Source organism: Anoplopoma fimbria, chromosome 11, assembly GCF_027596085.1.
Source record: "Anoplopoma fimbria isolate UVic2021 breed Golden Eagle Sablefish chromosome 11, Afim_UVic_2022, whole genome shotgun sequence".
In the NCBI taxonomy this organism is placed as follows: Eukaryota; Metazoa; Chordata; class Actinopteri; order Perciformes; family Anoplopomatidae; genus Anoplopoma; species Anoplopoma fimbria.
The window spans coordinates 344282-365996 of NC_072459.1; the positions used below are offsets into that span (position 1 = coordinate 344282).

The window sequence follows — 21715 nt, forward strand, 5'->3', positions numbered from 1 at the left end:
ATTTGAATAAATGATATTTTTGAAAGCTAACCTCACCTTTTAATTGCCAAATAATAACATACACTCTTACCAGCGGTCAAAACAATGTTTACTGCTTTTTATATAGAAATAAAATGTATATTATGCATCATTGAGTTCGGCATGTTGGCCCGGCCCTCCAAAACATCTTCAGTTGCTCATTTGGACCCCTGGGACACATAACTGCCACCCCTGGATTAGATGATTCTGATGAAGAAACGCAGGATCAATAATCCGATTAGAAACTAATATAAATAAAAATATATTTAATAATAAAACGAGACGAAATAACATAAAAAAGTTTCACAGTTGTTTGTTTTAAGATGTAAATAAATACATATGAAATCATAAATATAATCAATCAATGATGTACAAGAAAAGAAACTTATTATGAAGTTAATAAATAAAGAAATAAAGAAAATAATTATAAAACAAAACCTAAAAGTAAAAAAGAGGGAAATGATTTATTGATTATTATTTATTGGTGGATAAAATCAGTGATGACGTCACAGGGACTAACTGACGGTCAAAGGTTTAAAGTGAAGGTTGTGACGTACATCCGGTGCCCAGGTGACAGGTGCGCGGTGGGCGGGGCTGAGCTCGTGCGTCTGCTCTGCGCTGATAGGGCTCGTGTGACGCTGAGCACGAGCCCTCTGAGGAGGAACGACTTTAAAACTACATGAAGAAGAAGGAGGAAGACCTGGTCTGAGCTGCTGAGGACTACATGAAGAAGAAGGAGGAAGACCTGGTCTGAGCTGCTGAGGACTACATGAAGAAGAAGGAGGAAGACCTGGTCTGAGCTGCTGAGGACTACATGACCCCTGAGGACCAGGACTCCAGGATCCTCACCTGCAGCTCCACTGGTTTCTGTTGTGGTTTCACTGGTTCAGCCCCATTAACTGCTGACAGACGCAGTGAGTCCACTCTGTACACACACTAGTATAATATGATATACTTTATTACAATATCATATAATATTTATATAATAATGATTTAATACGACATAATAAAATAAGATACAATATAATATAATATAATAATGGTATAATAAAGAGACGCAGTGAGTCCACTCTTTACACACACACAGTATAATATAATATAATATACTAGTATAATATAATATAATATACTATGATACAATGGGATACAATATAATATAACATAATGCAATATAATATATATATATATATATATACTAGTATAGCATAATATACTACAATACAATATTATAATTATATAAAAGAGAGATGCAGTCCACTTTACTCTTTTACTCACACACTGCTACTATAGTATAATAATAATAATAATAATAATAATAAAACATAATATACTATAATACAATACAATATAATATAATATACTATTATATAATACAATATAATAATAATATTTAATAGTATTAAAGTAGTAGTAAATGTCAAGTAGTTAATTATTAGTTTTTATTAGATTTATATATTGTTGCTTATTATATATATATATACAAATAATTTAGTGCACGTGAAAGATTTAAATGTTGGTTATGATTTATTTCAAACTCAAGATGTTTCAGATTAAATGAGGAAGAAATGAACGAACAGAAATAAAATAATAATAAATAATATGTAACTTTAAATAATATGTTCATTAAATCCTGTGGTGGCTCCTCCCACCTCTCTGACATCACAGCGAGGGAGGAAAAGGAAGAGGAAGAGGAAGAGGAGGAAGAGGAAGAGGAGGAGGAAGAGGATGCTGCCGTGGACCTCTGACGACCAGACCAAGAAAAGACCTGAAGAAGAAGAAGAAGAAGAAGAAGTTGATTATGGCTGCTCCTCTTTCTCCTGTAACCATGACAACCTCAAAGGACAACCCTCCGGCCAATCAGGACATAAGCTTGGACTCGGGGGAGGAGACAGCCGTGGTGTCAGATCTAAACAAGGAGGTGTTACCGTGGCAACAGAAGGAGGAGGAGGAGCATGACGAGGAGGAGACGCAGGCGGTGGCCTCGTTACCGTGGCAACAGAAGGAGGAGGAGGAGCGTGACGAGAAGGAGACGCAGGCGGTGGCCTCGTCTCCGGACGGACGATTCCTGAAGTTCAACATCGAGATCGGACGAGGATCCTTCAAGACGGTTTATAGAGGACTCGACACCGAGACCACCGTGGAGGTGGCCTGGTGTGAACTACAGGTAACAGTACACACAGTACACAAAAATACACAACAGTACACACAGTACACAAAAATACACAACAGTACACACAGTACACAAAAATACACAACAGTACACACAGTACACAAAAATACACAACAGTACACACATTACACAGAGCTGACGACACTACCTGCATTCGCTAACAATACAACGATGCAAACAGTGCTAACAACAACAACAGTGCTTACGACAACAGCGCTAGAAACAACAACAACAACAACAACAACAACAACAACAACACTAACACTGCCTTCAGCGACAACAGTGTTTACAAGGAAAAACAAGCTAACAGAGCAATGACTATAGTGGAATTAAAATAATGATATAGGGAATAGTATTAGTAATGTAACTAATAATAATAATAATGGAAGTAGCAGTGGGTGTCAGCCGGGTCACAGCAGGAGGCACGACCACGGTCCAGGTACCACAATGATTCATGGAAACCTGCGAGGCGAGAAAGCGAAAAGGGCTTCAGGGTGGAAGCAAAGTCAATAAGCGTAATGGTACAGGTAATAATAATAGTAATGTGACTAATAATGATAGTGGTAGTAGCAGTGGGTGTCAGCAGGGCCACAGCAGGAGGCACGATGACAAATATGACCCCGATTCCTGGGAACCTGCGAGGCAAGAAAGCACAAGGACTCCGGGGAAGAACTCCGTGACTGACTTTGGTTTTCATCAAGGTTTCATTGTTTACATATGCAAACTGAGATCGGTCTGATAAATACGACTTAAACCAGCTGAGTGCGGTTCCTTTAATGCGGTTCCTTTAATGCCTATTAGATGCTCCAATCTCTGTAATAAGATTTGATGGTCAATGGTATCAAATGCAGCACTAAGGTCTAACAATACAAGTACAGAGACAAGTCCTTTGTCTGAAGCTATTAGAAGGTCATTGGTAGTTTTCACCAGTGCTGTCTCTGTGCTATGATTCACTCATTCTTCAGTTCAGAAGGAGGAAGTGTCATGTGACACATTCAAGTCTCTTGTAAATATTTAACACACACACATCGACTAGTTTTCACTCTGTGTGTGTCACCACAGAACAAGTTCACAACATAACATGTGATGTCACTCAACCTCTCTCCTATTGGCTGCCTGTTGTGATGTCATCACATCAGACTCATCAATGTTTCACTTGAAAACTGAAGAACAATCTGGATGAGAGACATGTGTGTTTAGTGTGTGTTTAGTGTGTGTTTAGTGTGTGTTTAGTGTGTGTTTTAGTTTTTCTGTGTGCGTTTGTGTGTGTGTGTTTGAGTGTGTGTGTGTTTGTGTGTGTGTGTGTGTGTGTGTGTGTGTGTGTGTGTGTGTGTGTGTGTTTTAGTGTGTGTTTAAGTGTGTGTGTGTTTGTTTGTGTGTGTGTGTGTTAGTGTGTGTGTTTGTGTGTGTGTGTGTGTGTGTGTGTTTTAGTGTGTGTGTTTGTGCGTGTGTGTGTGTGTGTGCGTGTTTTAGTGTGTGTGTTTGTGCGTGTGTGTGTGTGTGTGTTTGTGTGTGTGTGTTTTTAGTGTGTGTGTGTTTGTTTGTGTGTGTGTGTGTTTTAGTGTGTGTGTTTGTGTGTGTGTGTGTGTGTGTTTTTAGTGTGTGTGTTTGTGTGTGTGTGTGTGTGTGTGTGTGTTTGTTTTAGTGTGTGTGTTTTTTTAGTGTGTGTGTGTTTTAGTGTGTGTGTGTGTGTGTGTGTGTGTGTGTGTGTGTGTGTGTGTGTGTTTTTGTGTGTGTATGTTTGTGTGTGAGAGGGAGATAAAACGGTGACTCAGCCGTTTTTTGTACCGTACACAGTATCTGATATCTTATTGGACAGACGGCTGCTGGTTGATGTTGATAACAGCTCACACACACACTCTCTCACACACACACACACACACACACACACACACACACACACACACACACACACACACACACACACACACACACACACACACACACACACACACACATTAACGAGGTCAAAGGTCTCTGTGATGAACTTCTTGTTGTTTGTTAATGGTTCTCCCTCCTAAAGGTCACAGAGACAGAAACAACATGATTAATATTTCTGCTGATTAATTGATTAATTGATTAATTGATTGTAGCCGACTCTCGACTACCGTAGGTTTTCCCCAACACAGACACGGCTTCAGTGGGTACGTTTTTAACAAAGGTATATTTATTCCATCCAATATACACCACACAATGCGGACCGTCGTGCGCTCCGCTTCGCTGCCCGGCTTCTCGGGCGCACTCGGTCCAGCGTTCCCGTAACGCCACCTCTCTCTGATGGCTTCCGGTCTCGTTCCGTCACGCCACCTCTCTGATGGCTTCGCTCTGTCTCAGTCCGTTCCTCGTCTGTGACTGTCGCTCTCGAACTCCCGCCTGCTACTGCTTAAATACATTCCGCCTGATTAGCACCATGTTACAGCCGTGTTGATTGAACTCACCCCGGCACTGTTCCCATGAACCACTCCCCCACCTCTCTCGCCTGCAGCTGAGCGCAGACCACGCCCACTGCCACACATCTCCACCGCCCGACTTAGGCCGGGGAGCCATCCGGCCTAGCCTACTCCCCCCACCTGTGAGCGGGAAAGGAAGTCTGCCACAGCCATCTGCACCCCCGGCCTATGGACCACTTTGAATTTAAAAGGCTGTAACGCCAGATACCACCGAGTGATCCGGGCGTTGGCATCCTTCATGCGGTGGAGCCACTGTAGAGGGGCATGGTCCGAATAGAGGGTGAATGGGCGTCCCAGGAGGTAGTAACGCAGGGCATCGACCGCCCACCGGATCGCCAGGCCTTCCTTCTCCACTGTGCTGTAGCGAGACTCCCTCTCAGACAGCTTCCGGCTGATGTAAAGCACTGGGCGGTCGATCCCCTGCACCTCCTGGGACAAAACGGCCCCCAGCCCCCTATTCGAGGCATCAGTCTGCAGGATAAAAGGGAGAGAGAAGTTAGGTGTGTGGAGAAGAGGTTCCCCACAGAGGGCCTGTTTTACCCTCTCAAGCGCCAGCTGGCACTGCTCCGTCCACTGGACCGGATCTGAGGCACCCTTTCGAGTCAGGTCAGTCAGGGGGCTGGTTAGGTCGGTGAAGTTGGGGATGAACCGCCGGTAATACCCTGCCAGCCCCAAGAACCGCCTCACCTCTTTTTTGGTCTTGGGTCTCGGGCAGGCTGCAATCGCTGCTGTCTTGTCGACCTGGGGACGAACCTGCCCTCCACCCAAGTGGTACCCCAGATACCGTACCTCCCTCCGTCCAACTGCACACTTCTTCGGGTTGGCGGTGAGCCCAGCCTGTCTCATAGACTCAAGCACCGCGGACACCCGCTGCATGTGCTCCGCCCAGCTGTTGCTGTGGATGATCACATCATCCATGTAGGCGGCAGCATAAGCAGCGTGTGGACGCAGTACCCGGTCCATGAGACGTTGGAATGTGGCTGGGGCACCGAACAGCCCGAAAGGAAGTGTGACGAATTGGTACAATCCGTATGGAGTGGAGAAAGCCGTCTTTTCCCTGGACTCTGGAGATAAGGGAATCTGCCAGTAGCCCTTGGTCAGATCCAGTGTCGTGAAAAAACGAGCCGTGCCGAGCCGGTCCAGGAGCTCGTCGACCCGGGGCATTGGATAGGCATCAAACCGTGACTCGTCATTCACCTTGCGGTAGTCCACACAGAACCGTATAGACCCATCCTTCTTGACAACCAGAACGATGGGGCTACACCAGGCACTATTGGACTCTTCTATTACCCCCATCTCCAGCATAGCTTCCAATTCTTTCTGAACTACCTTTCTTTTGTGTTCAGGCAACCGATAAGGCCGTGATCGTACTGTCACGCCTGGGCGAGTTTCAACATGGTGTTGTATAAGGTTGGTGCGTGACATAAACGAGGTGCCCTGGTCGGTCAGAATCTCTTTCGGGATTCCAACTCGGGAGATGACCTGAAACAGTGCCTGCGCAACACTCTTTGCAGAGATAGTGCGCAGCGGCACCGCTTCAGGATATCGCGTTGCGTAGTCCACCAGAACTAACACAAAGCGATATCCTCGAGTGCTCCGGTGAAATGGCCCGATGAGGTCCATGCCAATGCGCTCAAACGGGACCTCCATTAGTGGCAATGGGCGCAATGGAGCTCTTGGGATGGCCGGTTGGTTTACCAGTTGGCATTCAGGGCAAGAGGCACACCAACGGCGCACCACTCCCCGAATCCCAGGCCAATAGAATCGGGCCATTATCCGGTCTAGTGTTTTGTCATACCCCATGTGCCCAGCCATTGGGTTATAATGAGCCGCCCGGAAAACCATTTCCCGACGGCTTTCCGGCACCAACAATTGGGTAATATCTTCACCAGTCTGAGTGTCACGACTCACTCTATACAGTCTATCCCTAATCAATGAAAAGTGTGGGTATGTCGGTGGTGTGTCAGGGTGTACCATGTGACCATCAATTTGTATCACTTGGTCGAAGGCAAAGCGTAGAGTATTGTCACGAGACTGCTCCAGTGGAAAATCTTCCATGGAGTGTATTTCGGGAACCTGCGGGGCCCCTTGTGAGGGCACCACCGGTTCCCCCTCCCCTTCAGCAGCGTCGGACAACCTCGCATCACCACTGAGCACAGCACACATCCCACATGTCCCTGCCGGTCGCGATCGCACACCCACACATTGCCCCACTAACGTATGGAACCCAGACCAATCCGTGCCTAAAATCAGTGGGTGTGCAAGGCGGGAGCTAACCGCAGCCCTAATTCTATGCGTTTTGCCCCTGTGTTTAATTTCGACTGACACAACAGGATATCTGTGAACATCCCCATGCACACACCTTATCTCCACCCACTTTGCCTCTACCAACGCCCCGGGCCGAACCAAGTTCTGGTGGACCATGGACTGTGTACAGCCCGAGTCCACCATAGCCTGGTGTACACCCCCTTGAATCCTTACCGGAACACTGTATGTCCCCCGGACCGGAGGAGGGTGCTGGCGGGCCGGCAACCCGGATCACCTGGCCGACCTCCATCAGTGGACATTCTCTGCGGAAGTGACCGGGCTGCCCGCACCTCCAACACTCCTGCTCTGACGCCTGAGGGGCCCCCTGTGGGTTGGGAACAGCGCCTGGAGCCTGGCGATGGGAGGAAACAAACAGAGGGAGGGTTATTGCGCGGTTGAAATGCATGAGCTTGTGGGGGCCGATGGGGGAGGCTGAGGTGAGGAACTTCCTGCGAGGAGCAGGTCCCCGGGGTGGACGGCGAGGTGATCCTCTGCGAGGAGGGTTGTTCAATAGAGATCCTCTCCAGCATCTTCTGCTCCCCATCAGACTCCCCTGGCTGTAGCCACCTGTTAGCTGCGTCCCTTGAAATGCATGAGCTTGTCCATTTCGGGGGAACCGATGGTCCTCGGGGGAAACCCGTCCTATCAAGACGGCTGATGTCCTGAAATTTCCCCGCGAGGATTCCCGAGCGCCGTCCTCCCCTGACAGCAAGGGGAGCAGGCGCATCTCCAGGAAGGTCTGTCTCCAGGAAGGTCTGTGGGTCGTCTCCGCGGACATTTTGTGGAGCGCGATGCCCGTGAGCGGTGACGGAGGGGTGGAGCCGCCGCCCCCGACCGGGACAGCAGGCTCTCCAGGACCCGGGTCTGCATCTCCGCCTGGCTGTGGAGTGCCTCCATCTGCCGCCGGTTCACTTCCGTCTGCTGTTGGTGCATGGCCGCGATCTCCCCCAGCATCTGGGCCAACGCCGCCACCGGCTGTATCTGCTGCTCCGTCATCACGGTGTTGAGGTCCCCGTTTAGGCGCCAGTGTAGCCGACTCTCGACTACCGTAGGTTTTCCCCAACACAGACACGGCTTCAGTGGGTAGGTTTTTAACAAAGGTATATTTATTCCATCCAATATACACCACACAATGCGGACCGTCGTGCGCTCCGCTTCGCTGCCCGGCTTCTCGGGCGCACTCGGTCCAGCGTTCCCGTAACGCCACCTCTCTCTGATGGCTTCCGGTCTCGTTCCGTCACGCCACCTCTCTGATGGCTTCGCTCTGTCTCAGTCCGTTCCTCGTCTGTGACTGTCGCTCTCGAACTCCCGCCTGCTACTGCTTAAATACATTCCGCCTGATTAGCACCATGTTACAGCCGTGTTGATTGAACTCACCCCGGCACTGTTCCCATGAACCACTCCCCCACCTCTCTCGCCTGCAGCTGAGCGCAGACCACGCCCACTGCCACATTGATTAATTGATGATTTTATTTCAAAGTTAGAAACAGAAACATTACTGTCGTTACTGAAAAGGTTTTAACTGTATTATTATTTCATTTTACTTCAGTTTTAGTTTTTACATTAATATAAATATTGTTATTGTTGTTTCTGTGTTTGTGCTTTTGATTTCCCATGATGCTCAGCTGTAATGTGTCCTTCATGTGTTCATAATGTGCATTATCAATAAACTGATCGATGAGATGACTGATGGTGTTTAACCTCAGACCCACCGGCTGACCCGCTCGGAGCGTCAGCGGTTCACGGAGGAGGTGGAGATGCTGAAGGCTCTGCAGCACCCCAACATCGTCCGCTTCTACGACTCCTGGAAGTCCACGCTGAGGGCACACAAAGGGACCGTCCTGGTGACCGAGCTCATGACCTCCGGGACCCTGAAGACGTGAGTCCACTATGGAACACACACAAAGTCCTGAACCCTAACGCAGGACGGTCCACCACATTTTAGTCCCTGAACGCCCCACGACATTTTAGTTTCTGAACAACCCACGACATTTTGGTCCCTGAACAACCCACGACATTTTGGTCCCTGAACGCCCCACGACATTTTAGTCCCTGAACACCCCACGACATTTTAGTCCCTGAACGCCCCTGAGCTCACCTGACCAGGTGTGTGTTTCTCTGGACCCCTTCAGGTACCTGCGCAGGTTCCGTCAGATGAAGCTGAAGCTGCTGCAGCGTTGGAGCTTCCAGATCCTGAAGGGGCTGCAGTTCCTGCACTCACGCTGCCCCCCCATTCTGCACCGAGACCTCAAGTGTGATAACGTCTTCATCACCGGACCCACCGCCTCCGTCAAGATCGGAGACCTGGGCCTCGCCACGCTCAAGAAGGCCTCATTTGCCAACAGTGTGATTGGTGAGAACGCAGAGAGCCAGCGGGGTAACAAAGGTTGTGTTCAGGGTTTGAAGTTACTGTTGTGATGTGTTCAGGGACCCCGGAGTTCATGGCTCCAGAGATGTATGAGGAGAAATACGACGAGGCCGTGGACGTTTACGCCTTCGGCATGTGCATCCTGGAGATGGCGACGTCCGAGTATCCGTACTCTGAGTGTCAGAACGCCGCCCAGATCTACCGCAAAGTCACCAATGTGAGGCTCCGCCCACCTGAGTGCTGTCTACTTCCTGTCTCTGGTCACACGTCTCATATCTGTTTGTTTCTCAGGGAATCAAACCCGACAGTTTCCTCAAAGTTACCGTTCCTGAGCTGAAGGAGATCATTGAAGGCTGCATCCGGACCGACAGCAGTGAGAGGTAACGTGTTGGTCCACAGATCAGGTGATCAGGTGATCAGGTGATCTGAGCAGGTGATCTGATCCGAGAGAAGAAACAGCTTTAGCTGCTGGACTCTGTGAATCACTGCAAAACATGAACTCTAATCAAATGGATTGATTGATTGATTGATTGATTGATTGATTGATTGATTGATTGATTGATTGATTGATTGATTGATTGATTGATTGATTGATTGATGGATGTAATCAATCATCAATTAATTAAGTGAAGTCAAGTTTAGCGAGTATTGATTGGTTAATGATGTTTACGACACCCAGCTGTTTCCTCCAAAACACACACAGCCCGCTTCAGTTAGCTGTTAGCATTAGCAGCATTAGCTCATTATATTTAAAGCAAACAAACAAAGCAGAGCTCCTGCTGAGATGTTTGAACTTGGGCCCACAGTTATTACCACAGAAGGTCTGGGTATCAGTACTATACGTATAAGTATATATATATATATATATATATATATATATATATATATATATATATATATACTTTAAGGAATCCACTGAAATAACCCCGTACTAGTCGTATCATAGCTCACAGATCCTTTTTGTGCCCAAATCTAAAAAGAAATGTTTCCGGTTCTGCTCACAGCCAATCAGCTCACACTCTGTGATCTAATGTGACATGTGATTGGCCGTCTGCCTCAGTGGCTCCAGCATGGACATGTCTGAGCCGACTGCTAGCAGCTATGCTAACAACAGTGCTCACATCATCACTTTTTAAACCAATCACAGCCTCCGTGGTGAGGTCCCTCTGATTCCTTTACTCACTGAAGCTTCAAAGGAACAGGAACATCTTTCATTACAAAATAAAAGTCTCCTCATCAGGGACTTGGTCTTCCTGATGCAGGTTCACGGTTCAGGACCTGCTGGATCACCGGTTCTTCCAGGAGCAGCTGGGGGTCCACGTGGATCTGGCCGAGGACGACGACGGCTCCAAGGCGGCCCTGAAGCTCTGGCTCCGGATGGACCACAACAAGAGGCTCCACGGGAAATACAAAGACAACAACGCCATCGAGTTCCTGTTCGAGCTGTACAAAGACGTCCCGGAGGAGGTCGCCCAGGAGATGGTACCTGCAGCACCGCCATGACATCACGCTGATGACATCACGCTGATGACATCACGCTGATGACATCACCGAGCTGAGCTGGTCTCACCTTCTCCCTCTCTCTCAGGTGGTGCTGGGGTTCTTGTGCGAGGCGGACTATAAGCTGGTTGCCAAGGCGATCAGACACCGAGTGACGGCCGTAAAACGCCAGCGTGAGAAACAGCGCCGCCTGCTGGAGGACGCTGTGAAGAAGGAAGCTGAGGAGTCTGACGCCGCCCCCCAGACACCTGAACCGCCCAATCACAGACCGGCAGCTGCTACGAACTCAGCCAATCAGGTGCAACTAAAGTTGAAATGTTTTTAAGTCTCAGCTGTAAAGTTTTATTGTTTATCTTTAAACATCATTTACTGAATGATACTGTGAGTTAATAACCAGTTATTAAACATAATAAACTCAAATTCTACTTTATTTTTATATACAATTTATTTGTTGTTTATATTCTGCTAAATAATAAATACGGAGGTTAAATGAAATGTGGCTTTATAACTGAAGAACAACATGAGTCGTTTGTCCTGAAGGGGGCGCTAGAGGAAGGATGTCACAACTAAACGTCTTAACGTTATTAACAGGTTTGAATCATTTTGACATATTTATGATGCATAATTGCAAAATAAACTTAATCTTTTCTTCCTTCTGGTTTGAAGACGCTTCAATAAGTGAAATAATTGTGTCCCATCTCTAATGTAAAGAACACTTACTGTGAGGAAGCATCACTTTAATTATATCGTACAAATCTTTTACAGATATTGAATTCATTTGTATTAATCAAATAAAAGGTCATCTGTTTATGTTTTAACGACGACCTAAAAACTGGCTTGTTAAAAGTTTTCCACGTTATAACAACTTAAAACTCACAGCAGGACTCAGCTGCTGTTTCCGCCCCTCCTGGATACAAGCCCCTCCCTCTGCAACAGCGACATCACCAAGCAGAGAGGATTCTGGGATCAGCAGCATCTCCAGCAGGACGGGAGGAGACAGAGACGAGGAGGACATGACGGCCAGACAACCCTCGTACTCCTCCGCTACACGTCAGGACAGCTAATACTCTGATGTTCATATTTTATCTCTAAACGTTTCATTTGTTATGTTATTGTTTATAGTTGAATTATAATCATTTCATTTATATTCATGACTCGGCAGCAGACTGTGAGATGGACAGCTCCTTCAGCTACGCAGGTGTGCCAGAGAAGGTTGAAGCCACGCCCCCTCTAGTCACTTGTCACGCCCCCATCAACTATATCCCCGCCCCTGCTCCAGTGGCTCAGGAAACCCCTCGACTCCAGGCTCCTCCCCCTGTGATCAGGACTCCATCCAAAGCTCCGCCCCTGCCCGTACTGCGTTTCCCCAAGGTGTGCTAGGGGGCGGGGCTAATATGTGCAAGGAGCGGGGCTAACCTAAAGACAAAAACTGTTATTATTAATATTTTATAGTTATAGATTATTCTTCGCTCTGAAAAGAAGCTCATACAGTTAAGAGCCTTTACATATTATAAAGGTGGTTGTCCCTTTGAATCATGGGAAAACAAACAGGTAAAACTGAATCTGAATCTTTCTGTTTGTGTCTTCACTAGAGCATCGCTGTGTCCCATAATGCCAAGCGACAGTCATCTGGATCTGTATGCGGCTTCTCCTCCCCTATTGAGAGGTGACACGTTTATCTCTCTACTTACAGTACTACTATCAGAGTGTAGCTATACTACTACTGACAACACAGTACCTTCTTCTTGTCTCTTCACTTTCTGTGTTTGTAGCTACGCCTCCGATGTGACCTCAGGTTTGAGTGATGGCACTGACGGCCAATCAGACAAAGGCAACCAGGAAGTGAGCAGGCGGGCGGCTACGAAGCAGTTCAGACGGAGAGTGAGGGCTCGTCTGAGAATCACAGGGGTGATGTATATATGTATATCTATATATATATATAAAAATATTGTATATATGTATACAGTATGTATACGTATATAAATGTATATAGTATGAATATACAGCGGGTAAAATAAGTATTGAACACGTCACCATTTTTCTCAGTAAATATATTTCTAAAGGTGCTGTTGACATGAAATGTTCACCAGATGTCGGTAACAACCCAAGTAATCCATACATACAAAGAAAACCAAACAAATAAGTTCAGAGATTAAGTTATGTGTAATCAAATGGAATGACACAGGGAAAAGGTATTGAACACGCTTACTGAAATGTATTTAATACTTGGTACAGAAGCCTTTGTTGGTAATGACAGCTTCAAGACGCCTCCTGTATGGAGAAACTAGTGGCATGCATTGCTCAGGTGTGATTTTGGCCCATTCTTCCACACAAACAGTCTTCAGATCTTGAAGGTTCCGTGGGCCTCTTCTATGAACTCTGATCTTTAGTTCTTTCCATAGAGTTTCTATTGGATTCAGGTCAGGTGATTGGCTGGGCCATTCTAGCAGCTTTATTTTCTTTCTGTGAAAAAAAAAGCAACAAAAGGGGAAAACATCCAAGGGGGTGAATACTTTTTATAGGCATTGTATATATCTATATGTATAAAGATTCATGTATATATATGCTGACCACACTGACTGTCACATGGCGTGGTGTGTTCAGGTGTCAGACATGGTGGACCGTGTGGTGGAGTGTCAGCTGCAGACTCACAACGGTAAGATGGTGACCTTTAAGTTTGACCTGGACGGAGACAATCCAGAGGACATCGCCTCTGTGATGGTGAGCACCAACAGCCAATCAGAGCACAGCGCAGTGTGTCAGTCACCAATGAGATTCACTTTGTATTTTACATCCAGATAAAGACCCCTAAATGTTTCTGTTTATATTTATATTTAATAATATGATATATTAGCTGCTGTATTGATTCTGATTGAGCCAGATTCAGTGTGACTACTATTGATTATGGGATGTTAACGTAGAGGATCAGCTCATCCGCATGAAAGTGTTTTTGATATTAGGACTAACGCTTTTAGTCTAATTGGTTTATAAATGAATGTGATAAGTGACGGATCTCATGTTTCTGGGTCTCTAGTGAACTCAAAGTTCCTCATAGAACTCGTTGGTGAGGACACAGTTTTGATGTTTCTGTCTCTGGCTCACATCTGTCCTCAGAGGACACAAAGAAAAACAACTTCTAGTTTCCTGGTTTTGTTGTTTGTTTTTAGTTTTTTGACCAGAAAACCTGAACCGTGTCTGAAAACGCTGTGATGTAATAAATTCATGTAACAGCTGACCTGTTTGTTTTCACTGAGCGACACCTTTTCTTATTTCAGTCCGCCTTAACAAGACTTTTAATATTTTTCTGTTTAATGCTGGGATGTTGTTTTAAATGTTGGATCCAGATACCAACTGTGATGAATCAGGTTTTCTATATTTCATTGTGCTCCAGATCCACAGAGACTTCATCGTGCCGTTAGAGCGGGAAGGATTCATCCTCCGCATGTATGACATCATCAAGAGGGTGGAGTCTATGATGCATCCACAGCCGGCTGACCCCGACAGTTCCTCCCACCTGTCCACCTCCACGCCGCCCGACTCCTCTGTATGAGTGACCCGTCTGTCCAACACTAAGACATGAAACAGAGAAACCTTTAGATTGTTTTTAAATCACCATTCATCGAGACAAATCATTTCATGTCTGCAGTTTGAAGACGTTCCTCTAAATGTCGTTTATTTGTCTTTACAGCCGATCCTGCCGGCACAGAGCCTCTCCAGGAATCTATCCTCGTCTTCACTTCCTGGTAAGAAAATAAGGAAAAACACAAGTTAGAAAGGTCGGGAAGGAAAACCCAGTAAGTGAGACCCTTTAATGCAGTGGTTCTTAAGCTTATTGGAGGTACTGAACCCTGCGAGCTTCATCAGTGCATTCACCGAACCCTTCGTAATTGGAAAAATAAAATATGATTTCTTCAAAACATAGGTATATATTTTATTAGTGCACAAAATGAACCATGCATCAGTTGCACACAAAATCACTGTGTGCAAAGAACAAAACCAACAAAACATGAATTTCACACAAAAACATAACTTGCAAATCAATGTGACTTTTGCTGCCTTTCAGATACAAGTTCAGAAATGCGCGGCCTCACCTTGGCAAGTGCCACTCTCATATCATTTTCGCAGCAAAGTCTGTTCCTTTTCTTAGTTTTCATGTCCACCATCCTCAAAGGATGGCTCACAAAGACACGTTGTAACAAACGGTGTGAGTATCTCAAGGGCTTTCTGCAATACGAGAGTATGGTACGATTTGGTGACACCAACACGTTGAGAGCGTTGTTGTTCTGAAGAGTTGCTGCTGAAGCTGCTCTGCTGAAGTTCAATGATTTCGTCGAGGCATTCATCGTTGACATCTGCTGTCGCAGCACTAAACGTGAGCGGCTGTCTCACCATGCTGGATGTGACTGTGTGGTGGGGGAGTATCCGTCGGGGGACTTTGCGAGCACATCTAAGTGCATGGCAATCGCTTGCTTCAGCTCCAGGTACAGAAATGTCTCCAATTCCAGACACGTCTTCGATCTTACTTACGCAGTCGTCCAGCATGAACTAACATTCATCATCAGTCCACACCGATGGCAAGCCTTCAGGAGCAACTTGGGGTTAAGTGTCTTGCCCAAGGACACATCGACTGCCGAAGCCGGGTATCGAACCACCGACCCTCTGATTGGAGAACTACCTCCGCCATCCACCATTGAACTAACCACTAGTTCTGCTTTATACTTGTTGTGGAAGTCCCTCAAACGTCGGACAATCAAACGCCCCCGTGTCTGGGTTCATAATATTTTATTTCCCATCGTGCAGCTTTAGAGGTGTTCCTTTAGTTTTGCCGTCTGAATGACGGCCGCTTCCATTCGCAACCATTCGCGTCTGTGCATTGACTTTACATGTAAACTACCTCACACACACTGCGGTCAAGTGAGCCGCTTTAAAGATGAATGACTGTCTATTCCTTAAGCTGCGTTCACACCGAGCGCCCCGTTCGGTGTGAACGCAGCTTAAGGAATAGACAGTCATTCATCTTTAAAGCGGCTCACTTGACCGCAGTGTGTGTCTGCCGAACCCCTGAGAGTGACTCATCGAACCCAGGTTAAGAACCAGGTTAAGAACCAGGTTAAGAACCACTGCTTTAATGAGTCCCAGTCACACAGGTCAGAAACAAAGACAAAAAACATTCACTTATTATTTTACGCTGAATCAACTCAGATTCTATTGACGTGACTGATCAATTGACGTGTTTTCCCATCAGACATTGCAGATGCAGACCCGTCCCCCTTGAAGGGCGGAGACTTCTACATTGACTGTGAGGCCACGCCCTCCATCAGACCACTGAGGTCACAGTCTTTCCACACCTCCTCAGGTACGTTGACTCTTATCTATTCATTCATGTTTTCATGTAAAATCTGTTTCAGAGATGAACGTTTCTGCAGCTCCTCTGGTTCTCGGTCTGCAGTAAACGGTGGGGTCCCTCAGGGAAGCGTCCTGGGGCCCCCGATGTTTACTTTATGCCCTATAAACCACTTGTTTATAAACGTACCCCCCCCCCTTCTCTCTCCAGCTGCCTCCCATCAACCTCTCCCCTACCCCGTCCATTACCCCCACCCAGACTCTGCCCCTCCTCACTGGCCCCCCCCTGACCAGCCTCTCTTCTCTCTGGCCAATGTTCTCTCTCTCGCCATGAGTGTGGCCCAGTCCTTCAGGCCCCCACCTGGAACCCCCAACCCGGGCTTTCACCCCCAGCCTATGTCTCCCCCATTCCCTTCCCTCCAGTCTCCCCTCTCTCCCCCCATGTCTCCACCCCTGGGTCCTAAGTTACATCCTCCAAGCCATGGCTCCTTCTCTGCTCCTTTCTCCTCACATCTGTCCTACAGCACCCCAACCCCTCAGACAGGCTCCGCCCCCAACAGCCAGCAGGGGCCGCTGCCAGGCCGAACCCCCGACACACCTCAGGCACAGGTGAGCTTCCTGATTTCTGTAGGGTTCTGGTTTCATTCGTTCATTGATTCATAAATGAATTCATTCATTCATTCATTCATTCGTTGATTGATTGATTCATTCATTCGTTCGTTCATTCGTTTGTTCATTAATTAATTAATTAATTAATTAATTTGTTCGTTCATTCGTTCGTTCATTCGTTCGTTCGTTCATTCATTCATTTGTTCATTCGTTCATTCATTCATTCATTCATTTGTTCATTCGTTCATTCGTTCGTTTGTTCATTCATTCATTCATTCATTCGTTCGTTTGTTCATTAATTAATTAATTAATTAATTTGTTTGTTCATTCATTCGTTCGTTCTTTCATTCATTCATTCGTTCATTCGTTCGTTCATTCATTCATTCATTTGTTCATTCATTCGTTTGTTCGTTTGTTCGTTCATTCATTCATTCATTAATTCGTTCATTCATTCGTTCGTTCATTCATTCGTTCGTTTGTTCATTAATTAATTAATTCATTCATTCATTCATTAATTCGTTCATTCATTCGTTCGTTCATTCATTCGTTCGTTTGTTCATTAATTAATTAATTAATTAATTAATTCATTAATTTGTTTGTTCATTCGTTCATTCGTTCGTTCGTTCGTTCGTTTGTTGATTCATTCCTTGGTTCAGTCATTCATTCATTCGTTCATTCATTCGTTCGTTTGTTCATTAATTAATTAATTAATTAATTTGTTTGTTCATTCGTTCATTCGTTCGTTCGTTCGTTTGTTGATTCATTCCTTGGTTCAGTCATTCATTCATTCGTTTGTTCGTTTGTTTGTTTGTTCATTAATTTATTTATTTGTTCATTTGTTTGTTCGTTCATTCATTCGTTCATTCATTCATTCGTTTGTTCGTTTGTTCATTAATTAATTAATTAATTTATTCATTTGTTTGTTCGTTCATTCATTTGTTCATTCATTCCTTCGTTCGTTTGTTCATTCATTCATTAATGAATTAATGAATTAATGAATTCATTCATTCATTCATTCATTCATTAATGAATTAATGAATTCATTAATTCATTAATTCATTCGTTCGTTTGTTTGTTTGTTCATTCATTCATTCATTCGTTCATTTCAGCCTCTCAGTCCTGTTCAGCTGAAGGTCAGCTCAGCTCCGCCCCCTCAAGGTGAGTCCCTGCTGACATCACAAAGTGACATCACACCAGACTGATGACTCACTGATCATCATTTATCTGGTTCACAGGTCCAGAGACTGTCAGTGCTCCCAGTCTGACCAGTGCTCCCAGTCTGACCAGTGATCCAAATCTAACCAGTGCTCCCAGTCTGACCAGTGCTCCCAGTCTGACCAGTGATCCAAATCTAACCAGTGCTCATGGTCTGACCAGTGCTCCCAGTCTTGTCCAGGTCCCCCCCCCGTCTCACTGTCCCCCATACAGGAAGGTAAGACACATTAATTAGACAAAATTAATGAGTTCATCTTTCCTTAAAACAGAAGTTTACAAAGTGGACTTCAGAATCTCACTGATGAAAACGTTATTTTTAGAAATGAACTGAGACTTACCAACATTACGGTGTTTAAGTTAAAAGAGCTGAAAATATATCAGGAATTAGATTTTTGACATAAAAAGAACAAAATGTACAAAATGTTTAATACCTTTGTGTTCTGTAAAGATTAACTTGTCGGCGCTCTCTGGTGGACAAACTCTGTAATGAAGACAAATGGTGGCTTTATCCACCGATGTTTTAAACAAAGGTTCATCAGTGAGATCAAAATGTGGCCGTTAATGTGCATTAATGCATTTATTTCATTTTTCTGATGCAGTTAAACTTTAAACTACATTGGATGGAAACCAACAAGATCATATCATCTGCATAAAGAGAAAGTTTAGGCTGATTATCACTGATAATTGAATCTTAAATGGTTGTGTGGTCTCTTACTTTCGAAGCTTAAGCTCATTTTGTTTATAAACTTAATGATCCGAGTTCCTTTGTTCTGGTAAACACTGATCGTGTCCTGCAGCGCCCCCCTCAGGACAAACGTCACTTCTTCTTCTCTGGTTCTCTTCCAGCAAAGAAACCTTCAGTCTTAAACGTGGGTCGTTTCCAGGTGACGCCCTCCAAAGTCCTTCCTGCTGTCCGTCAACCGGAGCCCCGCCCCCTCCGACAGGCCACACCCACCGCCCACTCCCCGCCTCCCTCTCCGGCAAACCAATCAGAGAGCTCAGAGAGCAGCACCTCAGAGCAGAGACAATCAGAGAGTAGCATGGGCACGGTGGTCAAGGTGTCCCCGCCTGGTCATGTTCAGGGTAACCATGGCAACCCCTGTGGACAGGAGGAAGCGGAGGAGAAGAGGAGGCGGGGGGGCGGAGGCCGAGTGTCAGCCTGTGGGAGGGGTCAGTCGGCAGCTCCAACCAATCATGGAGCCGCGCTGCACCTTATGTCAGCTCTGACGAATCAGAGAGCGAGAATGAGGAGATGTGTGCGGAGCAGCAGGAGCTCTGCGAAAGGTGATTGGTTGATGGAAATGGTTTGGAGAAAAAACATGTAACTGAAATAAATAAGACATTCTTCATTTGAACAACAAATAAAGTTTGAACCCTTTTGAATCCCAGACACGACAGGGAGGTGCAGAACCTGCAGGCCAATCAGAAGCGAGAGATCGAGGAGCTGTATCTGAGGATGGGTAAAGTCCCGCCCCCTGGAATCGTCTCCCCGGCCGCCATGTTGAACCACCGCCAGCGCCGCCTCTCTAAGACCGGGAACCACCCTCCTTCACGGAGAAACAGCCTGCAGAGGCCGGAGGTGCTGCCCCCTGCAGGTGAGGAGGAACCACTGCACGGAAACAGATTAATACGATTAATAATACGATTAATAACGTTTATTAAAGAGTATGAAATAATGATGATCGTGGTTCAGGCATCATGAGGAAGAGCTCGGCCAGCAGCACCGAGTCTCAGGAGAAAGCAGGGAGGGGCGTGACCTTTGCCCCCGAGCACAGCAGCACGATGAGCTCACACAGGTCAGCTGATTGATTTCACATCAAGTGCTTCAGCGTGTGTAACGCTGGTTCATGCAGCTAAACACAGTTAGCATTAGCCCACGTGAAACTGACCTTTGACCTTTCTGCTCCAGTGAGAGAGGAGCTGCAGATTAACTGAAGACGACGATGAAGACGACGATGAAGACGATGAAGACGACGATGAAGACGACGATGAAGACGTTGAAGACGACGATGAAGACGACGATGAAGACGACGATGAAGACGACGAAGACGATGATGAAGACGATGAAGACGACGATGAAGACGACGAAGACGATGATGAAGATGACGAAGAAGACGATTTAAAGAGTAGCTGTTTGATGTATAACGATATAATATATAAATATTGATCCTTTTATCTTTATTTGAATGTTTCTCTCTCTGAGCTCAGTGACGTCACAACAGATTTATTGGTTCATTGTTAATTTATTCATTTTTTATTTATTCATAATTACATGAGCAGAAAGATAAATATTTAAGAGTCTTCTGCACTTTGACACTTTCTCTTCATCTCCACATATCAATATGTATTTGTGATCAGTATATAAACCTCTCATAATCTGTTATTAACTGTTTATTATGTCACATTTATGTATTAAAGATTAAACGTGTGAACAGTGAGACTTCACGTCGATTATTATTCACCTGACCGTCTAATCAATAAATAACCTCAAACAGAACATCAATGATTTTAATGTTTGAATATAAAGAGACACGGATCAATAAACTCAAAGTTCTGACCAGTACGAAAGAAAAAAAGGAGCAAATGTAACTTTTATTACGTGTTTTTACCGCTGATACTAATTATTGATTATTGATGATCCATATAGTCTGATCATGTCAACGCTCTGAGGTCAGAAAACTTTATGTTTATTAATAAACATAAACTAGAGTTAGTTAAAGCTTCACGCTCTGTTTACTTCTTCCTCATTTAAACGTGTTCAAACAAAGTCTCCTGAAGCTAAACCACAGGTCTGCTTCAGAGCTGGACTTCAGTCAGGAGACCTGATCCTTATCTACAGGACCACACAGTCCTCTTCACCTTATATGGACTTCCTGTTTGTCCACACCAACGCAACACACACACACACACACACACACACACACACACACACACACACACACACACACACACACACACACACACACACACACACACACACACACACACACACACACACACACACACACACACACACACACACACACACACACACACACAGAGGGAGGCTCTCTGGTCAAACACTGACGACTGAACTCATCCGTCAGTCTTCAGTTCTGTCAGCAGGATGGAGCATCTCAGGGTTCTGAAGGTTCTCAGGGTTCTGGTCCTGGTCCTGGTCCTAGTTCTGGGGTCTGTGCCGCGTTCAGGTCAGTCTGGTTTGTTTGTCCGTCGGCATAAAACTCAGTGACAAGAGATGATTATTTTACATTTTCTTATTAAGCATCATGTGAACAGTTTATACTGAACGTAGTATATGAAGTACTATACAACATGAAGTACTGTACAACATGATGTACAACATGATACATGTACTGAACATGATGTACTATACAACATGAAGTACTGTACAACATGATGTACTATACAACATGATGTACTATACAACATGATGTACTATACAACATGATGTACTATACAACATGATGTACTATACAACATGAAGTACTATACAACATGATGTACTATACAACATGAAGTACTGTACAACATGATGTACTATACAACATGATGTACTATACAACATGATGTACTATACAACATGATGTACTATACAACATGATGTACTATACAACATGATGTACTATACAACATGAAGTACTATACAACATGAAGTACTATACAACATGATGTACTATACAACATGATGTACTATACAACATGATGTACTATACAACATGATGTACTGTACAACAC

At 45.2% G+C, this 21715-nt stretch overlaps 1 protein-coding gene and 1 pseudogene across 1 annotated transcript; both read left to right on the forward strand.

The window, feature by feature from the left end:
- Positions 1-696: 696 nt before the first annotated feature.
- LOC129098199 (serine/threonine-protein kinase WNK4-like) lies at positions 697-20486 on the forward strand. Its single transcript, XM_054607187.1, is given in 25 exon segments — positions 697-932; positions 1684-2182; positions 8652-8824; positions 9078-9298; positions 9373-9530; positions 9605-9693; positions 10576-10795; positions 10902-11111; positions 11693-11821; positions 11936-12184; positions 12406-12479; positions 12586-12721; positions 13418-13534; positions 14205-14357; positions 14502-14556; positions 16059-16169; positions 16368-16765; positions 17875-17923; positions 18001-18197; positions 18429-18450; positions 18710-19175; positions 19178-19264; positions 19370-19575; positions 19674-19776; positions 19890-20486. Coding segments are annotated over 24 exon segments (3984 nt in total). The 5' UTR covers positions 697-932; positions 1684-1843; the 3' UTR covers positions 19912-20486.
- Positions 20487-21048: 562 nt separating this feature from the next.
- Positions 21049-21715, forward strand: part of LOC129098399 (properdin-like) — a 14330-nt pseudogene continuing 13663 nt past the window's right edge.